The sequence below is a fragment of the Cyclopterus lumpus genome, chromosome 23 (assembly GCF_009769545.1).
Source record: "Cyclopterus lumpus isolate fCycLum1 chromosome 23, fCycLum1.pri, whole genome shotgun sequence".
Lineage (NCBI taxonomy): Eukaryota > Metazoa > Chordata > Actinopteri > Perciformes > Cyclopteridae > Cyclopterus > Cyclopterus lumpus.
Genome location: NC_046988.1, coordinates 12,993,033 through 13,015,864, shown reverse-complemented (window position 1 = coordinate 13,015,864; position 22,832 = coordinate 12,993,033). Strand labels below are relative to the sequence as shown.

Below are 22,832 nucleotides of genomic sequence, written 5' to 3'. Positions count from 1 at the left end.
CCATAATTCATGGGGAAACACTAATGGCTAACGACGACCCTCAAATGATGTTCCATCGGAGCGAATGAGAGGAGAAACAAGAAGGTGGGGGTATTTGAGCACCTCAGGTGTGTGTGTGTGTGTGTGTGTGTGTGTGTGTGTGTGTCTGAGAGAAGAGAAGAGCGAGCAAGAAGGGCAGCGGGTACCGATGTATCAGTAGTGCGGGGAATGTATTTACAATCGATTCTTAATCAATATTTTTGACGGCACACAGTTCATACTCTCCTCTTCTTGCTATTGGCCTCCCTATTTTTCTCCGAACTGCTTTCCATCTGTATCTTCTTTTTTTCCCAAAGTGGTGAAAGAGAGAGCTACTGATCTTGAGAGCGGTAGCAGGTGAACGTTCTGCATGGAATTACATTTAAAAAATAAAAACCTTGAGCAGTTCGACGCTGCCATGTTGAATTCCTGAAGCCACTGATGCCAACGCCACCACCGGTTTCCGACCCCCCCCCGTACCGACGTCGAGGCAGACCGACTCCCACCGCAGGGTTTACGACTCGAGCCAACCGGAGTGCAGACCGGGGCCCCCCCCCGGGTGGACCAGGCGGACAGGACGGTGGGTTACGCTTGATGTTAGCTCGCCGCGGGGGCACCGGCGCACGCATCAACCACAGGCCCCGACATGTTTATGTGTGAAAGGAGTACAGGGAGGTCTGTTGTATGTGCGCGTGAATGCATAGTATGCAACTCGAAGGCACACGAGGTGCGACTCTGTGTTCTAATTAACCCGTAGAGACCATCTCGAGAAAAAGCTGAGCGCTTGAAAAAAAAAAAAAAGAAAATTGTTTTCCCCAGTCTTTCTCCTTTTGAAGTCATCGGTCGGTCTTTCTCTGCGTGTAGGATGCTGAGGCTAGGTAGGGCACATCGCACCTGCCCCCTTCCCGTTCTTCCTCTCTTCTCATCGCCCTCCCTTCACTGGCCCTACGGCTGTGGATATGGAAGACATCAGTGGTACTGCTGTGTCAGGCGTCCCTACAAGAAAACAAGGTTGTCGTAATGAAGCACACGCACACCCGCACTCATTAAAGAAAACTTTGCGTTGGTGGTCCAGCAGGGACCCAGGACCACAACGGGGATTGAGGCTTTCTGCACGAGCATCCTGAACCAAAACTGCTTAGGTCGAGTGACTTAAGTGAATATGAGTTTTTGCTGCAATGAGACCAATGGGACAAAGTGATTGTGTTCTAAATGAAGCATCCCAAAGGGTTTGAAAAAAAGAAAGAAAAAAAAAGGAGCCTTTTTCTGGAGCTCAGCAGATTTTAATCTTGCGCATCAGCATCTCTCGGAAACAATATTTAGTAACGGTCCTCGCAGCAAACGCACGCTGAAGGCTCAAGTTGTAGGCCCGGGCACATTTCTAATTCTGTTCCCCATTAAGTTTATTTATAGCGAAGCTATTGTTTACATAAATCTCTCTAAAGTGTCGCCCTGTCGGAAACCCATTGTTGTGCTTTCAGTGCTAACGTTTACACGATGCAGCTACAATACAGAAGCTGACAGACACTGTATTTACTTATTTCACGTTCTTTTAACAGAGAGGAGGTTGTTGCCAAGCGATGTATGTGTGTGTGTGTGTGTGTGTGTGTGTGTGTGTGTGTGTTTGTGTGTGTATTGATGCTCCTAGGGGTAGAAAAACCAATTCTTGCTTACCAGGCAACTCTGTAAACACGAGTTGTTGCAAAAAACAAACAAAAAAAACCTGCATTTCGTCTTTGTAATACGAGACGGCTCATTGCAGCGATTTCATATGATGTTCCAGTATTCCCATGCTGCACCTGAGTGAAAGAAACAAATGGACAAGATAGCAGCGGTTTGGGAGCAGTGCTTTTTCCCCACTTGCCGGGCCCTTTTTAAAAAAATTTTATTCACTTTCTGATCAGGTGTCGCTTTGTCAATATTTGTTTGCGCCTACGAAAGGAGTTGTATTTGTGAACATTTTGGAAGAAAACAATTTGAAAGCAAAAGAGGGCGAGGAGGCGGTGTCACGAGAGGGCCGTTCCTCCTTTTGGGGGTGGGGTAGGTGGGGGGGGCGTGGGTCTACTTGAAAGACCCAGAACCTTTTTTTAATGTCTGAAACCGCGCAGCGTGCCGGCGATCGCAGTGGCCCAATTATTAAGAGGGGAGTCAACAATGGGCCCCTCAATAATAACCAGACTGCGCTTTCTGTTGAGCAAGGGCTTCTTCTCCCCTGTAATTGCCCAACCTTGACGGAGATTATGGCCCTCCGATGGGTTTCGGAGTGGGAGAGAGAGGAAGATATGGGGGGGGGGGGGGGAGAAGAGAAGAGAAGAGTGAACGGAGAAAGAAAGAGGATACGACAACCCCAGTTAGAGATGTTTCATGTCACAGGACTCTTCATTTCATCACCCCCCCCCCACCTTCTTTCAGTCCTGCTCAGCCCACTGTCTCTTTTAACCTCTTCAGTGTATTCACAGACGCTCACCCTCTTCACTTACACCCCCTCCACCCCCACCCTCTTTTTTTTTTTTTTTTCCACTGCTCGTTCAATTAATCATCTTTTGACTGCCTTCTTATTAACCGGATTAACGTCTTCTCGGATGCCCCGTGTCATGCCCTTGTTCCCCTCAGCTGCCTTGCATCGTGGAGGACAGTTCCTTCTTTGGCCTGGACTTGTGGTCACAGTGAGTTAGGCTTCTGAATGACTTGTACCCTTTTTGAGATATGGGGTGGGGGGGGGGGGGGAAGATACAATATAAAATCCCTCGGAAGCATAAACCCAGGAGGACCCGGCGCTGCTGTTCCTTCTACTTTACCCGTCCATCAAAGACACTCGTCAAAGTACTCGAAGCGGCATCGTTTTGACATTGAGCCTGGTGACGTGTCCTTGACGGAGCATGATTGAAGTACATAATCGCGTTTCAGCTTCTTTTTTTTGGGGGGGGGGGGGATACGGAGTTGCAAGTTCCGCCGACTTGACTGCCACTTCGCCCAAGGGCCTGCTCACAAGTATGCATCCGACACATCGTGCTCCAAAGCAAATCGCGGCACTTTAGATTTTCTGCGATTTCGGCTGACGAGCATCGTAGGCAAGTCTGATTATCGGTACGTTGCAATTTATTTTATTTTTTTACTTCACTTCAATTGCCTCTGGCTCTCCCTCCTCAAGGGTCGAGCAGCCTTGCCTTGTAAGCCAAACACCTCGCCATCTAACCAAAGAGTGTGCACAAAAAAAAAAAAGCAGCATCTCCCTGTCCTCCCATCTAAACACCTCGACCAGTCAGCACAACACACACCTGGCCCAACACGCTGTGGACGAATCAACATAATTGGGCTTTTAGAGAAGCCGATAGGCTCGTGTCTTTGAGTTCAGGCGGGGAGACGTTTGGCCTCACTCTCAAGGATTAGTGACGGTTGTCATTCTATCACGTTGTTCCTTGAAACACGGGATTCAAGCGATGGAAGACCACTTCCTGCTACATATGCCCGTTCTCAGTCTTCTGTAAATACTCAAGCTAGAATTACATACAAGCAGCTTTTCTTGTTTTCCATGGATGACAGTTCCTTTGCTATTAATACCACGCTCAGTGCTTTCCTGAGCCCCGAAGCCATTGAAATGCTTTCTGGGTTGCAATCTTCTTTCCCTTTTTTAGTTTTCCCCTCACGATTTTTCTTTTCCTCCCATAGTGAAATAACCAGGTGGGCAGTCACAAGGCAATATGGTAGGAAAAAAATGCCGTGGATTATTATTAAAGTGGCTCATCTACGGAGGCTTCGAATGAAATAAAGTACATTTGACTCCGTTCCTGAGTCTACCCACTGTTTCTCCAATTTAGACCTCTTTGAGCCAAATCCCATTGCTGCTGCAGCAAATTATCTTATCTCGACTTCAACCACTTCGCCGTCGGTCCCTGGCTGTGCTCACTTCGCGGAGAGGTTTTTGAGGGCGAACATGAAATCATTACCGTTATTACTTTTCTCGCGCAAATTGCATCGGGGCCTCGTGAAAAAGAGCCTTTAATGGCATTTTTTTGGTGGGGTAAACAAGGCAGATTGCACCTGTATTACCAATTACCGTCATCTATTGCTTACTGTGATTAAACAAATGGAGGCGGCATGGCGTCGAGACGGCAACAACGTCCATGACAGAAAGCGATATTATATTAATGACCAGGCGGGATACCTGTTTGGCCTTTTTGAGAGGAAAACGGTAATGACGGACGGAGCTCCTCCTGCTGGGATGAAAATGAAATGCCCCAGCTTCTTTTGAAAGGATTGAGGAGAGACACATGGTCACTGTTGAATCGTATTATTATTATACGGCCTATAGGTAGATGGAAGTGTCAGGTAATGCCAGATGGATTTCTTTAATAACGCATACCTAAAAACTGAACTTTCTCATTTGCTTCTCTTGGCTTCTTTGTGCGCAATACGCAATGTAATATAATGTAATATGTCTTTGCAGCCTTGGTTATATTTTCGGGGTCGCAAGCGGAGCTCATTTTGTTGGTAGAATAGTCTTTTGTTGGGCTCTATAGGAGTAAACTTTGGGTAATAATGCTCATAATGCTCCAAGTCCAGAAAAGTCCCTCATAACTTCTGACCATGTGTTTCCTCCAGTGAAGAGGCCTAAAATGTCTTTCAGCAAACGCATTGGGTGCATCCTGCAGACCCAGCGTAATGCAGGTGTTTTGAATTTTAAACCTGCTGACTCAACTCTTATGTTATGTACCTGTAAATTACAGCGCCGAAATGATACATGCTCTACATATATTGGGGAAAATGTAATGCCTCTGGATAATAATAATAATAATAATAATAATAATAATAATAATAATCCATTTAATTTATATAGTGCTTTTCAAGATACTCAAAGACACTTTACATTATACACCGTGGACACAGCTACGGGGAGCAATGCAGGGTTTGAACTGCCAACCTCTTGATTGAAAGACGGGCATGCTAACCACTGACCCATAGTCGCCCCACAATGCATTTCAGTCTTTACGAGTATTGTTTCTTTAATGACGGTGTTTAGTTATACACTGTGTTACAACCAATGTGCACGGGCCCTTTTTTTTTTTTTAAAAAGAAGAGAAAACTAATGGGAGAATAAAATAGTATCAGTAGCAACGTTTTGCTCAGCCGTCTCTAAGACGGAGGGCCAGGAGAATCATCACGCCCCCTGGCGATTTTTCTTTTTTTTCTTCTTTTCTACCCTTTCTCAGATGAGTGGCTAAAACGGTGCCAAAAGTTACAGTACGTCACCCGTGCACCTTGGGGCAAACGTATGTATGTAAGCGTCATGTATTTGTATTTGCCCCACTGGAACACAGAGGACAGGTAGAATACCACGACGACTGATGAAGATTATGATGATTATGTTAATCCCCATAAAACGGCATTAGAAACCCGAGCGCAAGACAATACGACGCAATGCCTGTCAGAAAATAACTGATTCTAAAGCTGCACTATTACCACAGCATCTATCTTTGCATTGGTTTAATAAAGTACAGTGTACAATCTAAATAAGTTTTACTGAATCGGTACATGTACTATGATCAAATTGGCAGTATTGGGAGTACAGTGAGTTTTAAAATGAACATTTAAAAAAAAAAAGGAGCGACGCCCTTTTAAGGCGCAGAACAATACCATCGGTGGCTCAGGAGACCCCATCCCATCCTGGGAATCATCAACACATTCAGCGCGTGAACGTTTGGCCCCCATTGCCAGCGTGTCAATACACACGCATGATGAAGGTTGCAGGGTGTGTTGGCAAGTGTGAAAGGACAGCAGGATCACAGCAAGGGGACATCATTGCCTGCAGGGTGGCCACAATGGGAGAGGTGACACGTGCGAGACCTCACATCTCTGGAAAAGATGGAGAGGGACTGTTCCACACGTTCCCAGGCTTGTGTGTGCGTTTGCATTCATATGTGCACAATGTGTGCAGAGGCGTGCTTTTGCATGGGACTGCATACCGTTTGTTTACTATGCCGCACTCTTTGTGTTCTCGTTCGCTCCTGCCTTCGTCTTTCTTCTCGGCACGGCACGCCCGAGATGTGAACCACCTACCACGCGGCGGCGAAGAGCCGACGGCGGCTCTTTCGCGGGGCTACGAGATTACATAACACGACTCTGTGTGTGTGTGTGTGCCGTGTACACATCTGCGCACAAACAAACAAACAAACTTGGTTGCAGATGGAGGGAGGCGCCCACACGTGCGCCCACCATCCTCTGGCTGTCTCTCTCCTGCCTACTCGAACACACTTTGAGCATGTGCAGACCGACGGCGCAGACACGCTCTCCGGTGACCCACCCACTGTAGACGGCAAGCTGGACCCTTAGTGCCCTGAGGCAGAGAGACAGAAAGAGATCAGTGGACCCAGTGATGTGTGTTATTTACACCCCAACCCCCAGTCTTCTCTCTCTCTCTCTCTTTTTCTCTCTCTCCCTCCCCGTCTTCATCCTCTTTTTCAGTTCCAAGTTGCAAATTCAGCAGTCTGTCAGCTCCACTCGCGGTCTTGTGAATACACATGCAAACATCCGTCCCGTCTTCATCTGCCTCGCGCTCCCTCGTCAACCGAGCGAGCGGCGCGCTCGTGCACACGGCGGTCCCTCGTTTCGATGAGCGAGAACCTTTTTTTAAAAAGACGATATAAGACGCACTTAATGAAGCGAGTCCGTCTCAGCAGTCTCACCTTCTTGCATGCTAAATTATACATCCACATGAGTTGCAGGATTACCCGGCGACTTTTGAAGATGTCATCTGAAAAAAATTGCGTCCAGCCTCAAGGACATCGGGACAATCCATGAGCGACACACACGCTCAGATGAAATATTCTACTTGATGAAGCATATAAACAGGAAGTAGGACTTTTTTTGTTGAGCTGCGGCACGTGTGTGTGTGTGTGTGTGTGTGTGTGTGTGCTGCTTCGTCGATGCAGCACTGTGCATATGGTCCTTGCTATCACTGCGCGTCTATTCACTTTAAGTTGCATGTGTGTGTGTGCATGTTCTTTGTTACGTGTCTGATCCTGCGCATGTGTTTTGTGTGCGTTTGTCTGTATGTCCTTGGCCTTGTGCTTTCCCGTCTCCAGTCATGCACAGGATTCTTGCGGGCTCTTAGCAGAGGTCCTCAGGGGCAGGTTTGCGGCTGCCTCTGGTTCATCAGTGCAGAAAAACTCAGGCAGTCTCCCCCCCCACCCCCCACCCCCCAAACACCACTACCCACCCCCCCCCACCCAACTGCAAAACCCCACCCATTCACCCTGCTCTCTGGAGGAAGGGCTGAGGCCACAGAAGGAGCGAGAGAGTGAGAGGAGGTGAAATGCTGGCAGAGAGCATAATTTGATATGACATAGTGTGTTGCATTATGGCTGATTAACACATGCTCTGCTCCGCCACCCGCCCTAGAAAACTAGAAAACACAAACCCCCAGGTCTCCCCGCCTGCCCTTCCCCGTCCCCCTGCCTCTCTTATATCTTGGGGCTTCCCTTTTTCTTTTTTTTCTCCTCTCTCTCTCTCTCTCTCTCTCTCTCTCTCTCTCACTCCCTCTGCCCCAATTTCTCCACCATCTCTGCGACTGCGAAGGACATCATGCACTGACTGGAGTTGGGATTATTTGTTCTGCCCCTCCCGGGACACTGTAAGACACTTTCCCCCTTGGTTTGCTGAGGACTGGTTGTGGCTGACTGCTTCTCACGTCCACTAGAAGGAGTGCATGGAAAACAGGCAGTCAGCCTTGAACCTAAACACAAGCGTTCAGTATTTAAACCTCAGACTGCAGCGCTTTGATTAGTCAGGCACTGCAATGGTTTCTTTATTCAACAGCCGTTAATTGAATCAGCGTTATTAAATTAAATATGATCATGTTTTTTTAGTATTTCTTAAAATATGTTCTGCATTTGATCTGCTGCATACTAACTGGTGACATTCCTGTAACCTTGCAGCAGTTTGCACAGACGACCCCTTTCGTGATGTATTGGCCATGTGAACATCCATTACGGGCACAAGCAGCGATGACATTCCTCCCCCCCCACCCCCCCCCCCCCCCCCCACCCCCACCCCCCACGGATAACTGACATTTATTTGTTTTCGGAGTCATCGGGCAGATGCTGTGAAAACATCCAAGTCCTCACATTTTCGCCCCGCTTCAGGTGTCCTCTGTAATCGTCCTTGTTTAATCGGGGGAAGAAAGCAAACAGTGCGGGCGCTCCACATTTGCAGTATATAAAAAAAAAAAAAAACACGTGCAGGTTATAATAATTTAACTGCACTTTGACATTTTTCTTTTTTAGGGCCCCTGCTCGGAGCCACACTTAACTACAATTAATATGGGTCGGCAGTGAAATACCCCTCCCTTGCTTTTTTTTCTTCTTTTTTCCTCCCCCTCCCTACTTCCCTCGCTTTTCTCTGGTGTGTAAAGAAATGCTAAATGTGTGTTTTCTTGAGGGCATCGTTTGAAAAAGGCTCTCTCTGCCGGTTGGGATCTTCAAACCTGGCCCTATTTAATGAGTCCAGAGGCCTTAAAGTTCACGCTGTTGTCGCCTGAAAGGACCACGACATGCGCTGGCGGCCTCTGACACCTGTGGCCTTGCTTGAATATGCATTCTTATTGTTACCAATATGCGTACACACCGTCTTCTAGATTCAAATCGGCCTACGCCGAGCCAGAATGGGGGAGAAGAAGAAGAAGAAGCTCCGAGCCTCATTGGTTCCCTTTATTACCTGCTCACAGACACCGAGTCCTCCACACGTTGGCAGACCGGTCTTGGTTGAGCAGCCAATTCCACTCCTAAATGCGTTTACTTATTTATTTTTATTTATTTTCCTGTTTGCGCCTCATGACAGCTTCTCTCCTCTGGCTCTCATTCTTCTGCTTTTCTCCCCCCTCTTCCAACTCCTCCGCTGTTTCTCTCTCTCTCTCTCTCTCTCTCTCTCTCTCTCTCTCATATTCATATCGTTCCCATCGTCCTCTTTTGTGATCGTCCCGGCTCTAATTCAACCTCTCTCTCTCTCTGGCTCCCGTACCTTTCTTCCTCCTCTTTCCCAATCCAAGCCCTGAATTAGGCCTCCTATTTATTATTCTCCCCTCAGCTCACCTGCTCTCTAGTGCCTTCTCCCTGTAAGGAGAATGCTAAGTGCATTGATTCATTGATGCCATTTTTTTTTTCTTTTTCTCTTCTACTGTCCTCTGATCTTTGTAAAGGCACCTCTTTAGATTTCCAACTCGAGTGCCCAGACTAAAGTTCTCCTGCTCATTTGTCTTCTGGTGGGTGACACTGGGACCGCTCTCTGGGCAACAATGGCTCGCTCTCGTGTGTGTGTGTGTGTGTGTGTGTGTGTGTGTGTGTGTGTGTGTGTGTGTGTGTGTGTGTGTGTGTGTGTGTGTGTGTGTGTGTGTGTGTGTGTGTGTGTGTGTGTGTGTGTGTGTGTGTGTGTGTGTGTGTGTGTGTGTGTGTGTGTGTGTGTGTGTGTGTGTGTGTGTGTGTGTGTGTGTGTGTGTGTGTGTGTGTGTTGTGTGTGTGTGTGTGTGTGTGTGTGTGTGTGTGTGTGTGTGTGTGTGTGTGTGTGTGTGTGTGTGTGTGTGTGTGTGTGTGTGTTATTCTACATTCTTGTGTTTGCGGGTTTGCTGCATTGTTTGTGCGTCACGCTCCACCAGCACGGGGGGAGGATGTGAGGCACGTTGCTGCCATACCTGCTCACGGACTCACATTTTAGTGCCTCCAGTGGCCTCTTAGGGTTGTGTCGCACCGTGCACCACAGTGAAATATGTTCCCGTGACCCCCCTAGTTAAGTCATAAAATGCCAGTGCAAGTGCGCCGGTTTGTGGAAAGGCATTCAACATGTGTGTTAAAAGCTGGGGAGAAAATGCTGGCCCTTAATAGAAAATAGATGGGTCCTTTTTCATGGGCTGTCAACCTTGGAGCGCGTTGACATGTGGAAAGAGGAATAGATGGATGAATCAATGGAAGCAGGGAGAGATGTATGATCGGGAGGGTTTGCTGTGTTGCTTTTGAGGACTACACCGGCTGGATTGTGTGTGTGTGTGTGTGTGTGTGTGTGTCATGCAGTCATTATTTAAAGATCATTGTATTCATTGTTTGAATTAATTAGATTTGCGGACTTGCCGTGAACGCGCTGCACCTTCGTACACGATTTCAAACCCATACGTTCTATTTTTTATTTATTTAGCCTTTCCATAATACCATTACACATTTTTAAAGAAATAGTTTTGTGTGCGCGCGGCTGCAATCCTTCCAAATTGTGTGTTTGTCTTTTGGCTGACAAACAAGAGGTGTGGCCGGCTTTAATCCATCCCATCAGTCAAACCAAAGGGGGTGGAAGGGTTTATTAACGGGGCGGACAAGGCACCTGAAATATCTCAGTGCCTGTCCTCCTCCGTCACCTCTTTTTGTCACCAACATGGCATGTTTATTTTTTCCCAAAGCTCAAGGTTCGAGATAATTCCTGACGAATTCGTACATGTTCCACGATTTTTAATTTAGGTCGGTCAACTACGACTGTGTTCAGCCTCCTGATTGGCTAGCCGGCAGAAAAAACACTATAAATCTAGAGAATGGGACCACTCTGCTGGTTTTGTGTTTTTGTGCATTTTACAGTCTCAATCCCTCTCTCTCTCTCTCTCTCTCTCTCTCTCTCTCTCGCCTCGGGGTTAGACAGTTACATAAACAGGCTCTCGTCATCACTGCTCTTCCGATTCCCCACTGTTGTACCAGTCTCCCTCTCAGCCTCTCGTTTTGTGTTTTGTAACTTTCCCCTCCCCAGCTTATTTCTGCGACGTCATCTTCGTGTCGCCGTCGGTCGTTTCGCACGGTTCCCAAGATGTCACGTGGGTGCGAGGACGAGACGGTCGAATCGTCATATAATTACTTTTGGAATGATTCAGAAATCCCAACAGGAACAGGGTGGATGTTTTCATATGCCCAGTGCTTAATGGGGTCGTTTGTCAAATGTACAAAAACAGGCAAAAAGTCCATAAACGATAGGGCTGTTGTTGATTCCTTGGTCACAAGATTATTGTTGACGGTCTCTACCTCCAACAAGGAGGCGGATTTAGCTCAGCTGTTTCTCAAACTGGGAGAGCAGCACCTTTTTTTGAAACCCCCCCTTTTCTATTTTCCTCTCTTCCCTCCTGCTTCCACTTTCCACCATTGCTCCTCGCCATAGCCAGATCCATATTAACCTCTCTGTCGCTCTCTCTACCATCCCGCATCTCTTCCCATTCCCTTAATCCGCCACAAGCTCCTCCGATGGGGAGTGGAAGCTGTGATCGGAGAGAAAATTGATCAGAAGTTTCGCACGGGGAAAGGAAAGGAACGGGATAACGGCACACTCGAATGCCGGTCGTTATGGCAACACTTTGGCAAGCTTGGACAGACTAGCCGGTTAATGAAAAAAGTTGATTAATTGCCTTTTGATTGCACGCTTATACATTGTGACATTGAGGTAGTCCTCTTTCTTAATCACATCTTCTCTTTTCCTTTTTTCCTCCCCTTTCTTTCTTTACATTATACAATGTCCACTGATTTAAAACATTTTTTTTAAAAAGATGATGATGATCAATGATAATCCGCTTTAATTGATAAACACACCTTTAGAGAGGGAAGGCTGAAGAGTTGAAGGCTGAGGGGTGGGCCTGAGTGGTGTGTACGCGTTGGTAAATTCAGTGGGCGTATTTAAAGAAAGAGACGTAACTTCACCCATTTGGCATCAAGGTCATAAGAATAGCTGGTGTGTGTGTGTGTGTGTGTGTGTGTGTGTGTGTATATGGGGGGGGGGAGCCGTCAAAGCAAACATGGTCATCAGACAGAAATCAAGCAAAGCTCTAAGTGCTCGTATCCCTTTTGTACAAATCTCCCCTTCTAGCAGTGCCTCATTTTTTATTAAGGTTATCATAATACACAATCAGACAAAGTGTTTGTCTTGGCTACAGCTTAATTATTGTGTGTCCCCCCCTCTTTTCTCTCCATATTTTTCATATTTTTTCCCTGCCTCCTGTGTACACCATTTGAAGATTGAGTGCGTGTGTGTGTGTGTGTGTGTGTGTGTGTGTGTGTGTGTGTGTGTGTGTGTATCATGTGCCCTCGCACTTGCAGCTGGCCGGCTGTAATTGCGTGCTTATTCCGCGGCGCTGCTTTTGTTTTGCTCTGACGACATCTTGTTTGGCTTGATCCTCTTTTAATGGCGGCAGATAGACGGCGCTCACTGCCCCAGTAAAAAAAAACTAAACAAACAAACACAAACAAAAAGAGGCCCACTTGACATAAGTATCCATTTGCAGGAGTGACTGCCTCCAGTATGTGTGTGTGTGTGTGTGTGTGTGTGTGAGTGTGAGATCTGTAAACAATGCTTGGTTCGAAGGGTGGCGCCCAGGAGGGACGATGGCACGGGGTGTATGTTAATGTGTCACCCCCGATTACAAATGCACCCACATGCCCTGTTTCCATGGTAACGCCATGCCCCCTCTAAGTTGACGTGCGCACACACCCCACCAATCTCTGTCGGTGGCAAGTTGCCTGTTGCGCTTTTCTTTTCTTTTTTCTTCTCGTGTCCTTTTTATTGTGATGTCACGTCCTGAACAGAGTGATTATAAATAAGCGTACTTACTTCCGCACTCGTCGCCGGGTAGTTCTTTGTCAGCAGGCCGACAGAGCTGCTCCCACACAGCTGAATTGGATCAATTTGACCCAATTTATAAAGGTTAGCACGTTAGCACCGCGTTAGCCTTTGGTCGTTTGCGAGCCCTCGACTGTTGTGTGTGTGTGTGTGTGTGTGTCTCGGAGAGGGGTCATATTAGCCGTGTAAGCCGGGGTTGAGTAGCCCCGTTGCCTGCCTGCTGCCTCTGTGATGGGAGAACATCTGTTGGCTGTGATATGAAGCTAGACAGTATCTCTTTCTCTCTTCTTCTCCCTCTCTCTTCCTGGCTTGGCTCCTCCGTTCCCGTTATGAATTCCCCAGCTGCTCGGGCTCCCTCCCTTCCCCTAAAAAAAAAAAAAAAACCCTGCTCCGCGCCACCTGTGCAGTTTTAATGCATAATTTATCTGCTAAGTAACCACATCCGAGAGACTCATCCTTCCACTCCCGCTTTCCCTCGCGCACCCTCACTGTTTGGCTTGGAACGTGAAAGTGGACACTTCTAATATTCTTATTTAAGAAGATTAGGATTGATTGGTTTCAACTCTGGGATACACTGACCCCCACTGGAGTCGCTGGAGCCTCAGCCTGATGCAAGATCTTTTAGGAAATCCAGAATAGTAAAAAAATAGTGTTACGTCCTTATTTAAGTATCTCGGTATAACATCGGTTTCACCTATCCAGATTGTTCTTAATGTCCGAGGTGTTTTCTTAACTGGCAGCAGACCGACTGTGGTCGTTATGGCTGATTATGATGAACATGGCGAAGTGCAATTCAAACACTGTGCCGGTTCGTACAAAACAACTCCCCCTTAGAATTCCTTGTGTGTTCGACGTGTCTCCCCCCCCCCCGATTGCCTCCTCAAACATGATATAGTTGTGCCATTTCAGGTTTTACAGCTTGTCGAATAAGCCTGTGCGCGGCCGGCATTTATTATTATAATTTTTTTTTTTTTAACAATCCCGTGTCCACGCCGTGCGTGGCCTTGCAGGCCCACAAGCGGCCGCACTGCATTAGCCCACTGAGGCAGGAGCGATGTCGCGGCGGCGTCGTAACTCAACCTGCGCCGGTTCGCCCCCCGAGGCCACAGGCTGTGCACAATACACGTGTTTGTGTGCTTAGCCTGGTCTATATGTTTTTATGACGCAAGGCTGCCGTGCATTATGTCTGAATATGAGGACATCCGGGGAAGGAATGACAACGAAGCTTGCATACAATAAAACTCCTCTTTCCCGTAAATCAATTCTCCTCCCGCTACCACGGCCGTCCCTCTTACTACTTGTACTTATCCCGCCACGACAAGGTGAGCGATCGGGGGTTAATGTGCCGAGGACCCCCCTCTCAACCTCGGAGGCGGGCCTCTTCTGGCCCCGGGCTGTTGCGTTGGGTTAATGTCTTTTCCCTTTTACAGGGCGAGAGGCCATTGGACCGCCCTGACACATGTCATTCAACTCTCTTTCCAATCAAAATCAATAATGACAACATGTCTGTTGCGTCCCTTACATTGTGATCTCTGTACCTCCAAATGAACTCTTAAACCGTCAATAAATCAGACTGGAGCACCCCGGTAGTCCGCCTGTCACTCAGTCAAGATGTGTGGACTTCTTTTACGTTCATTTCTTATTATGTTTTATGTTTCTTTTTTCTTTATTGTACAGGGCGATTTCACATCAAATCTAGTAAACAGCACTTCCTGTATTGCAGCCGTTAACCGTTCAAGGACAGTGTGGTAATATTAATTATTGATGACAAGCTACTCCATGCCACCCATGCACCCTAAATATGTTTAGTTGGATGTCATTATGAATGGCATATATATATTTTTTTAAAGTACATAAAGCATTCACTGTTTACAAAGCAGATGCACTGGAAAACATAACACATAAAAGTTCCTGTGACTTTAAAGGGAGGCTCTCTGATATGGCAAATTGCCCCTCAGATTGCCCCTCACATTGCCCCTCAGATTGCCCCTCAGATTGCCCCTCACATTGCCCCTCAGATTGCCCCTCAGATTGCCCCTCAGCGAAGCAGTTGTCTGTCTTGTAGATCACTCTCCACCTCTAAAGGCTTCGTCAATACGGACGAACACCATGGAGCAACAGGAAGTCCAGGGCCTTCCACCTTTCTGCCACGCCAGCCCGGTCCTTTGTGTACCCATCGAACTCTACAGGGGTAACTTTTCTAAACTATATATCGTGGAGGGAATAAAATATAAATGCGGAGTTCTCAAGCTGCGCTCTTTGGATAGATTTAAGTGTTTTACTACGACGAGTACCAGAGGGATTGGCGTTCAGGCCCATCTTTAACTTTTTCCCATTTGAATACGCAGCCTTCACTCGCTTCCCAATACGTCTCTTTGATTGTCGTATTGTTGTACGAGTGAAGCTCAACCCCCCCCCCCCCCCCCCCCCCTTCTCTTCTTATGTGAAGCTTTAAGCCTTTTGAAGTGAGCTTCTAAAAAAAGTGATCACGAAGAGAGAGAAACGTGCCCTCGGTCAGTTGAATTAATTAACCATTCCATCCAAAGAGGATTCATCAGGGATATAATGGGGCCTAAATTGATTTACAAAGTGCACTCTTATGACTGACATGCTCCTATTGATTTCAATTGTTCCTCCAAGTGTGATTGGCTACTGAATGAACAACGGCACTGTGTTAAGAAGAGAGCCCCGCACACGCCCGTTCATCTCCACGTTTCTGCTGGTTGTCAGCTGCGTTGTGTCAGAGGTGCAACAAAGTTAGTGTCACGAGCAGCCTCGTCCACTGGGGTGTGCTTTGAATCGCCGGGCAGCGACGTGCGCACGCCGCAGCTGTCGAGCTGTAATGAGGGATTGTGAAGACGCGGCTATTTAGAATAGTGCGCGAAACGCTCTTTTTTTTTTTTTTTTCCTTCTTCTTCTCCGAGGAGCGCTCTCTTCCGAGTGCGTCAGCTTGATTAGAAAAGGGGTGCAACGTGTTCGTAATTGGGTTCTCAAATCATTTTTTTTAGAGATTCGGTTCAGAACATCTTGTAAACCAAAGATATGAGTGCGTTTCATTTTTTTTTTAAACTACCGTACAAACGTCTTTTCTTAACACCAAACCCTTTATTACTTTGTTGGGCCCTTGCATGCGAACAAAGCGCATGGCTTGTACTTCGGGGAGCTGGTGGGGACTTTTTTTGTATCAACGGAGCAGAAAACACAGTCCCAGATTTGACACGCTGCCACCTTTTTTAATCGGCGTTCAAACCAGCCGCTCGCCCTCTTGTTCTAGGCACGGCGCGCGTGTTCAGTCATCCATCTGTCCCGTGTATTCAACCCACCTGCGCTTGTAGGAATCCGCTGCACGATTGTAGAAACACTCGCTCTGTCATCGTTTCTCGGCCTGCCGCACTGTTCATCAAATTATGGGGAAAAAAAATAGTTCCGAGAAATCATCGCTAAGCTAATCAGCAGCCTACTTAACTCTCCGAAGCAGAGCCGCTCTTGTCAGAGAGCTGCTCTTCCGTCAGCGAGCTATCCGGTGTACCGGGCAGGGAAATTAAGACTCTCCACCGGGCGCGCCGCTGTAAGGATTTGGCTATAACGAGGTATTTCTCCTTCAGTGCCCTTGACATTTGGCATCCAGGTTTCACTTATGTAAGAGACCGCTTTAGCTGTTAAAAAGGCACAGCGGCTGGTGTCTTTAAAAGGAAGTCGTAGCTTCTATAAACGGACCATGTTTTTTTTTTTTCAGTTGAAAAATTATCATTTGTTACTATAGTGTTGAAATAAGAAGAAGAATCGGATGAGAAAGCCGTGATTTGTAGCAGGATAAAAGAAGCAGGGGAATAAAAGTAGACGTGAATGAAAGGGAGAAGAAAACGGATGAGACCTCACCGCACACACAGGATTGAACGTTTTCTTCCATGTGGTTCCCGATGGTCACCGAGTGCGTCAATAGAGAAGCGCGTCGTCCCATCATCGCATTACCCCACTGACTCACTTTGGTGTAAGTGTGTGGTGTCATTCAGGAGTTGTGAAGGTCAGCCTAACCCGCCATCGCTCTCAGCCTGGCCTCCATTATTAGGACTTGTTGTCCTTTCAGCCCGAGCTTAATGGCCTGCCGCTTTTCCCTTTTTCCCCATCTTTCTATTGCGCCCCCCCCCCCCCCCCCCCCCTGTCTCATTGTCTCTGGCAGCTTGGTGGCTGTAGCGTCTGGCTGCAGTTGCAGAGCAGAAGCAGCAGTCACATACCTGCATTCAAGTGGAACAAACAGGATGGTTGGCTGCTCACGGAAGGTCATCAGCCCCGGGCACAGCGGTTGTGTGCCTGTGTGTGTGTGTGTGTGTATGTGTGTGTGTGTATCTGTGCATTTATTTGAGAGGTGAACCTCTACATAGATGCTAATATTGCAATGGTGGGGAGGGGAAGCCGATAGTCAATTGACTGGTCGATGTTTACCATAACAACGTGCCGTTTGTGTGAATTGTGTGTGTGTGAAAGATTATGCTCATTGATTTTAACATTCAATATATAGTGGGCAGAACCACAATACTTCATTGTCGAAGCAATGTCGGAGGTTTGACGATGCCAAATGGCAAAAAAGGGTTTAACTTTTTTGCAAACGTCTTCTTGACTGCATCAGAGAACACGTACAAAGTGGTTTAGTAAACATCTAAAACAATAAATAAATACACTCTGATCCAGATCAACGTTAACACCAAGCTCAAAAGATTCCAGATTGAATGGGAATCTACCGTTGGAGCAAATCTGCGTCAGCTGGCCTCGGTTTGTGTCTTTTCATTGTGTGTGTGTGTGTGTGTGTGTGTGTGTGTGCGTGCAACCTCTCCACTTTAATCAAGCCGTCTGGTTGTGTTTTCAGCACGCGTAGCGCTCCTCGGAGCAGAAAGTAGAACTTTCTCCGAGGGGGCCCAATGTGTTTTTCCATCTGTCTTCGTACCTGCCTCTTGTCACAGTGACATCCACACTCGACACAAAGCCACAGGTCAACAGCCCCCCCTCCTGCCCCGTAAGCCCACCCATTTGCCACCACCCTAAAGGTGCCACATTGATGGCCACCAGTCTAATACAAGGTGACACACTAATCTTTGCCTTTCCTAATTGGTGCTGCCGGTTTTGATTAAAAAGCCGCGTCCATGTCAGCTCGGTTGCAATGTGGGGAAGCATGTTTATATTCCAGCATTTGTGACTCTGCATATATTGTGTGCACATGGCTGTATTTAAGTGTGTTCGATAATGCACACGCCCGTCTAATGCCGTACAAAAAAAAAAAAACCAGAATCCCGGTTGATCTGAGGGTTTACGAAGCGTGGGTGCGTTTTCGGTCTTCATTAACCTTTCTCGCCCTCAATCCCCAGAAACGCTACCTGCTTCTTTTTTTTCTTCCGACCTTTTTCTCCTCCTTCTCTTCTTTTCTGCGGCTTTTTTTCTTTTCTTAAAAAAAAAAAAAAAAAAAAAACTTTGTGGGATGAATAATTGAATGTAATAGTAGGGTAGTATGGCCCTGTCTTTTGTTCAGGGATAGGCAGGAGGGCAGCACTCAGTTCTTCTGTCACTGGTTTCATGGCTAACGGTTGGAAGCAATTCCTCCATGGTGACTATTGTTTTTTTTGTTTTTTTTATTCCTTCAAATCTAATTGACCAATTTCTGTCGCTAACACACGCGCTCGCACACACACCGTTTTTTCCCGTAACACCCTTGCCACTGTACATCACCCCATCAATGAGGTAAACGGATAATCTGAGCATGCTGAAGAGCCTCGGGTATGATTAACTAAGCCTTAACACAAGCGTAGCTCTGCAGATGAGCAAAGGCAGAGTGAAAAACGACAACATTAAAACTAGCTAATCTAATTAACTCCATGACACCATGCAGTTAAATAATTAGCCAGAACCTAATTGGCTAATATCACTGCGCTGTAAAAAATATCAGTCTGCCTCTTTCTGTAACCTTTAAAAGTAAACACTTCCCAAATAGCCTGCAGAAAGGAATGGTAACAAGCTGTGCTGCTGCAGCACAAGAAGTTAGAGCCCTGTGAAGCTCGGTTGCACTTTTTGACTTTTGGGCTCGCCGCCCATCTTCGCTCCCTGTACACCTCCTGTACACCTCCTTCGCTCCCCTTCATCTGCAGGGAGTTGATTAGCTCACGTGCATCCTGACCATCATGTGTCGGTGCACGTGCCTCATGCCGTTTCTGAACTTGTAGCCGTATGCAAACACCCCGTATTCAGTTTTTTTGACAACCACGCTTTCTTTCTGCTGCATCCCTTGCACTCTGTAAACACACACACACACACACACACACTGACATCCATGCAGTTTGATATGTGGCCCAAGGCAAAGCACTTCTCCCTAATGAGACTCCTGCCCTCTGTTTCTCCTGGGGAGGCGAAAGAAGTAACCTTGATGCAGCATCGAAAGGATGCAGCTAAACACACACACACACACACACACACACACACACATTACACAGCCATGCTTGTGAGGTACCTCATTGACACTATTGGTTCCCCAACCTATGATTTTATATGTTTTTTCTTTGTTATTATCACTACATGTCGAACATGTTGACCTAATTCTTACTTTAACACCCTAAAAAAGGCCTTTGAAGAAGTATCGACTAGCTACCATTTCTGCTGTGTCTTAGCGTCCATTTGGACTCTTTTCCCACGAAAAAAATGATTTGGGGTTCTCGTAAATGGATGATTACAACCTTTTTATGAATTTCTTTGTAGCATCACGTTGGTTCAGAAACAAAAGACGGTCCCACCTGCTGGCGGCGTCACGGGTTTGAGTTTGGCCCAAGATGATGAGCAACAAAAGAGTGACGCGCCGCCACTCCTGACTTCTCATGCTATTATTCTGGTGCTCAACATCAGTCATTAGTCACACTGTCATGTCTTAATTGGGTGGAAATAGATGTTCAACTATATTTAGTGACCGGACATGTTTTATCAATCTATTGTGCTTATTTCTACCTCGTTGTTTTTGTTTCCCCAAACTATACAGAGGATAATGTGAAGTGATTTAGCACCATGTTTGTATTGCACATATCTGGTGTTTGCTGCAGTCACTGACATGTCAGTGTGTGTGTGTCTGTGTGTGTGTGTGTGTGTTGTAGATCTGGGCCAATTATGAGGAGAAACCAGTCGAGGAGGTTGTGTACGTAACGGAAGAGAAGGAGCGAGCGGCCAACTACAGAGCCGTGTACGTCACCGAAATCTGCGACACCCTGCACTTCTACTCCCAGGACGTAGAGACAGGTATGTTCAGAACAGTGCGTGTGCGTGTGTGAAACTTGAAATTGCTGTTAACATGTCGTATTACGCCGTCAACGTCAGGGGTGTGAGCAAAGGGGTCCGCTCACTTTTTACTCCTTTTTAAACGCCACGCTGACTTTATGAATGGCAATTATTGCGACCGCTCTTGACATTCGCTCCATCCCTTGCTGCCTCATCCCTCGCTGCAGGGGGGGAGGGGGGGGGAGAGAGAAAAGTTCTGGAGATGGGAAAACTAACAATCCCTAGTATTCTCACATGGCTGCTCCCTCTGACAAGCTGTGTGTGTGTGTGTGTACACATAATGCCTCCCTCCATCCTGTTTTGTTCTGGGTAACGGTCCGTCTTTTAGGTGGTAAACTTAATGGGCCATCCTCCGCAGTATCAAAATGGAGGTGTGTGTGCACATGTATACATCTGTTTCTGTGTTTTAATTACAAGTGCACACACACCGCAGTTTGTTGTCCACAGCAGCAACAGTAACTAAGCAACACTTTTGCTATTATTGCCTCCGCAGTCAATATTACAAGGTCCAGATAATGAGAGAATGGATTTCTCTTTTCAGAGAAATGTGGTGCGGCTGTTGCAGAAAGTGTTTTTCGGGACATTTCTTAATCATCATTATGATCCTCAAAGGATTATTAGGATTTGAACCGACCTTGTCCACGACACCTTTTGGATTTTTTTGGTGACTCGCAAACTAGCTGGAACGGAGCTGAGGCCGACGACACGTCCGTCACCATCCCTTCATCGCCTGCCAGTTTGTGTGCTGGGGAGCGCGAGACGATGCGGAGGTCTTCCTCTCACATCTGGCTTCACTGGCGCTCGACTGTCAGAGGCCATGAAATTGACTTTGGCCACCTCCTAATTTGCCTCACTGCTGTAATTAATTAATGTGCCTTCATTTACTGCCAATCTGAGGCTAATTATCACTCGCACCATAATAATCCAGTCACACACATGAGTGTCGAAAGCATTTGGCCCCTCAATTGTTCTTTAACATCATGGATTCAAAGAGCAAATCAAATTATTTATTTTTTTGTATTCGTTAGCATATCTTTCATATATCCCTTTTATCTATACGGGAAGCAGCACTTTTCTCAGTAGCATTTAAATAAATTGTACACAAACTGCATTTTTTTCATACTGCTGCTCTCAGTGTATTTTGACAGGGAAGCTGTGAGTTATGTAATATTTTCTCATGTAAAGGCTCGATTTTTTTAGATGATCCAGCAATGCTGCGGTCTTTTTATTTATTTAATTGGCGCTCCCTCACCGAGAGCCTTACGTTCTACTTAAAGAAAAGTGTTCTTCTCAGCAGGGAAGGCCACCTCACCAGTCCTCGCCCCCCTTTCCTCCTCCTCCTCCTCCTCCTCCTCCTCCTCCTCTCCCTCCGTATCGCGTTGTTTTGCCCCTCCTCGCCTTCCGCCAGCTCTTTTTTTTTTTTTTTTTCTCCCTCTGCCTCTTTCATTTTCCGCTGACGCTTCCTCAAAGCTACATTAAGTCATAGCAACCCCTTGAAGAGCACATCAAAGTGTTAGGGCCTGTAAAATCATACAAGCTGAGTGCTTTGCAATATCATTACATGTTCCACCTCTCCCCCCCCCCCCTCTCCCTCTTCCCTTTCCCCTCAATATCTGAAGTGAAGGAATGTATATACGCGCATGAGCCCAGTCTGAATTCTATAAATGCGCTTGTGACGCCAACTGATTACAACACTTCTCATAAATGACAAAAAGGGGGTTAACTTGTGCTGTCGACGTGGGAAAAAGAATGGCATGTTATATGTTATGAGTTTCCTCATCCCGCCTGTTCAGCCCTTTTGGCAAGCCCAATTAACCTCAAACAAATCACGTCTGTCAAGTAATTAATTCAGAACGCTTGCACTTTCTAAAATCTTCGCACGCCATCGGATGGCGGACCCCGCTGTGACCGCCATCGCTGCCGTCTGACACAATACCGTCGCGGAGCATTGAGGCAGCTCGGGGGGGGGGGGGGGGTTGACGCTCAGCCGCCAGTGTGTGTACGCCGCCTTCACATAGAAAAGCAACAAGTTGGCCACAGAGTTGAACGAAGCACTTTCATGATGCAGCTCATCAGAAATCGACCTTCTCAGACCCCCGACCCCCCCCGACGCCACTTCAACAACACCCAATTTTTTTCTCCTTTCCCGTTACAAAAACCACCGGCGGAGATCGGAGTCCAAATTACGTCAGTCTTTTTTCTTTTTTTTTTTGGCAACCCCACTAGCAGCACTCCATTTGCCAGGCAAGCAAAAAAAGCCCTTTCACTGAGTACTCCTTGACTATCCTTGAGAACCAGCACACTTATGATATGGAGCGCAGGCCCGCGTCTCACCCTGATGTTCAGTTTGGCAGCCGGCAGCACGGCCTCACTGGAAGGAGAAAGTAAAAAGCCTATTGCCATATTGATGGGAGGTGGGAGGCAATTTACTTAACTTCAATAATCCACAGCTTTTTTTATTTTTTTTTATTGTGCGAGTAAAACCAATCAGGAAAGTTAGCGGTATTTATAGAAGCAAAAAAAAAAGATTACAAATGCAGCTGGGCCTGGTAGAGAAAGTCCTTTTTTTCTTCTTTTCTGTCTGCAGTTAAGAACCCATTCGTTTCAGCCGTTGCTTCAATGAGATAAGATGAGCTTTATTGATTCAAAGTGGGAAAATTAAAGAGTCAAGACGAGTGAAAGCAGTGAAATATTCCAGGTAGCATGATAACGCTGACAATACGGCGCACGCCAGTTGTTTATGACATGAAAAGACGAATGCATAAATATTCTAACCCAGGTCGGGTGTCTGTAGAGAGCGCCACAAACGGAAGACAAAAAAAGGGAGGGGGGGGGAAGAAATTACGACATTGATAAAAGCATATATACGGTTTGAAGCAGATGAC

At 46.7% G+C, this 22,832-nt stretch overlaps 1 protein-coding gene across 1 annotated transcript in view; it reads left to right on the top strand.

The window, feature by feature from the left end:
• The window catches only part of snd1 (staphylococcal nuclease and tudor domain containing 1), a 150,507-nt gene that overhangs the window by 94,178 nt on the left and 33,497 nt on the right, over positions 1 to 22,832 (top strand). Inside the window, exon 18 of the mRNA XM_034526872.1 lies at positions 19,767 to 19,908. Coding sequence (XP_034382763.1) covers positions 19,767 to 19,908 — 142 coding nt within the window. The remainder of the gene's footprint in view (positions 1 to 19,766; positions 19,909 to 22,832) is intronic.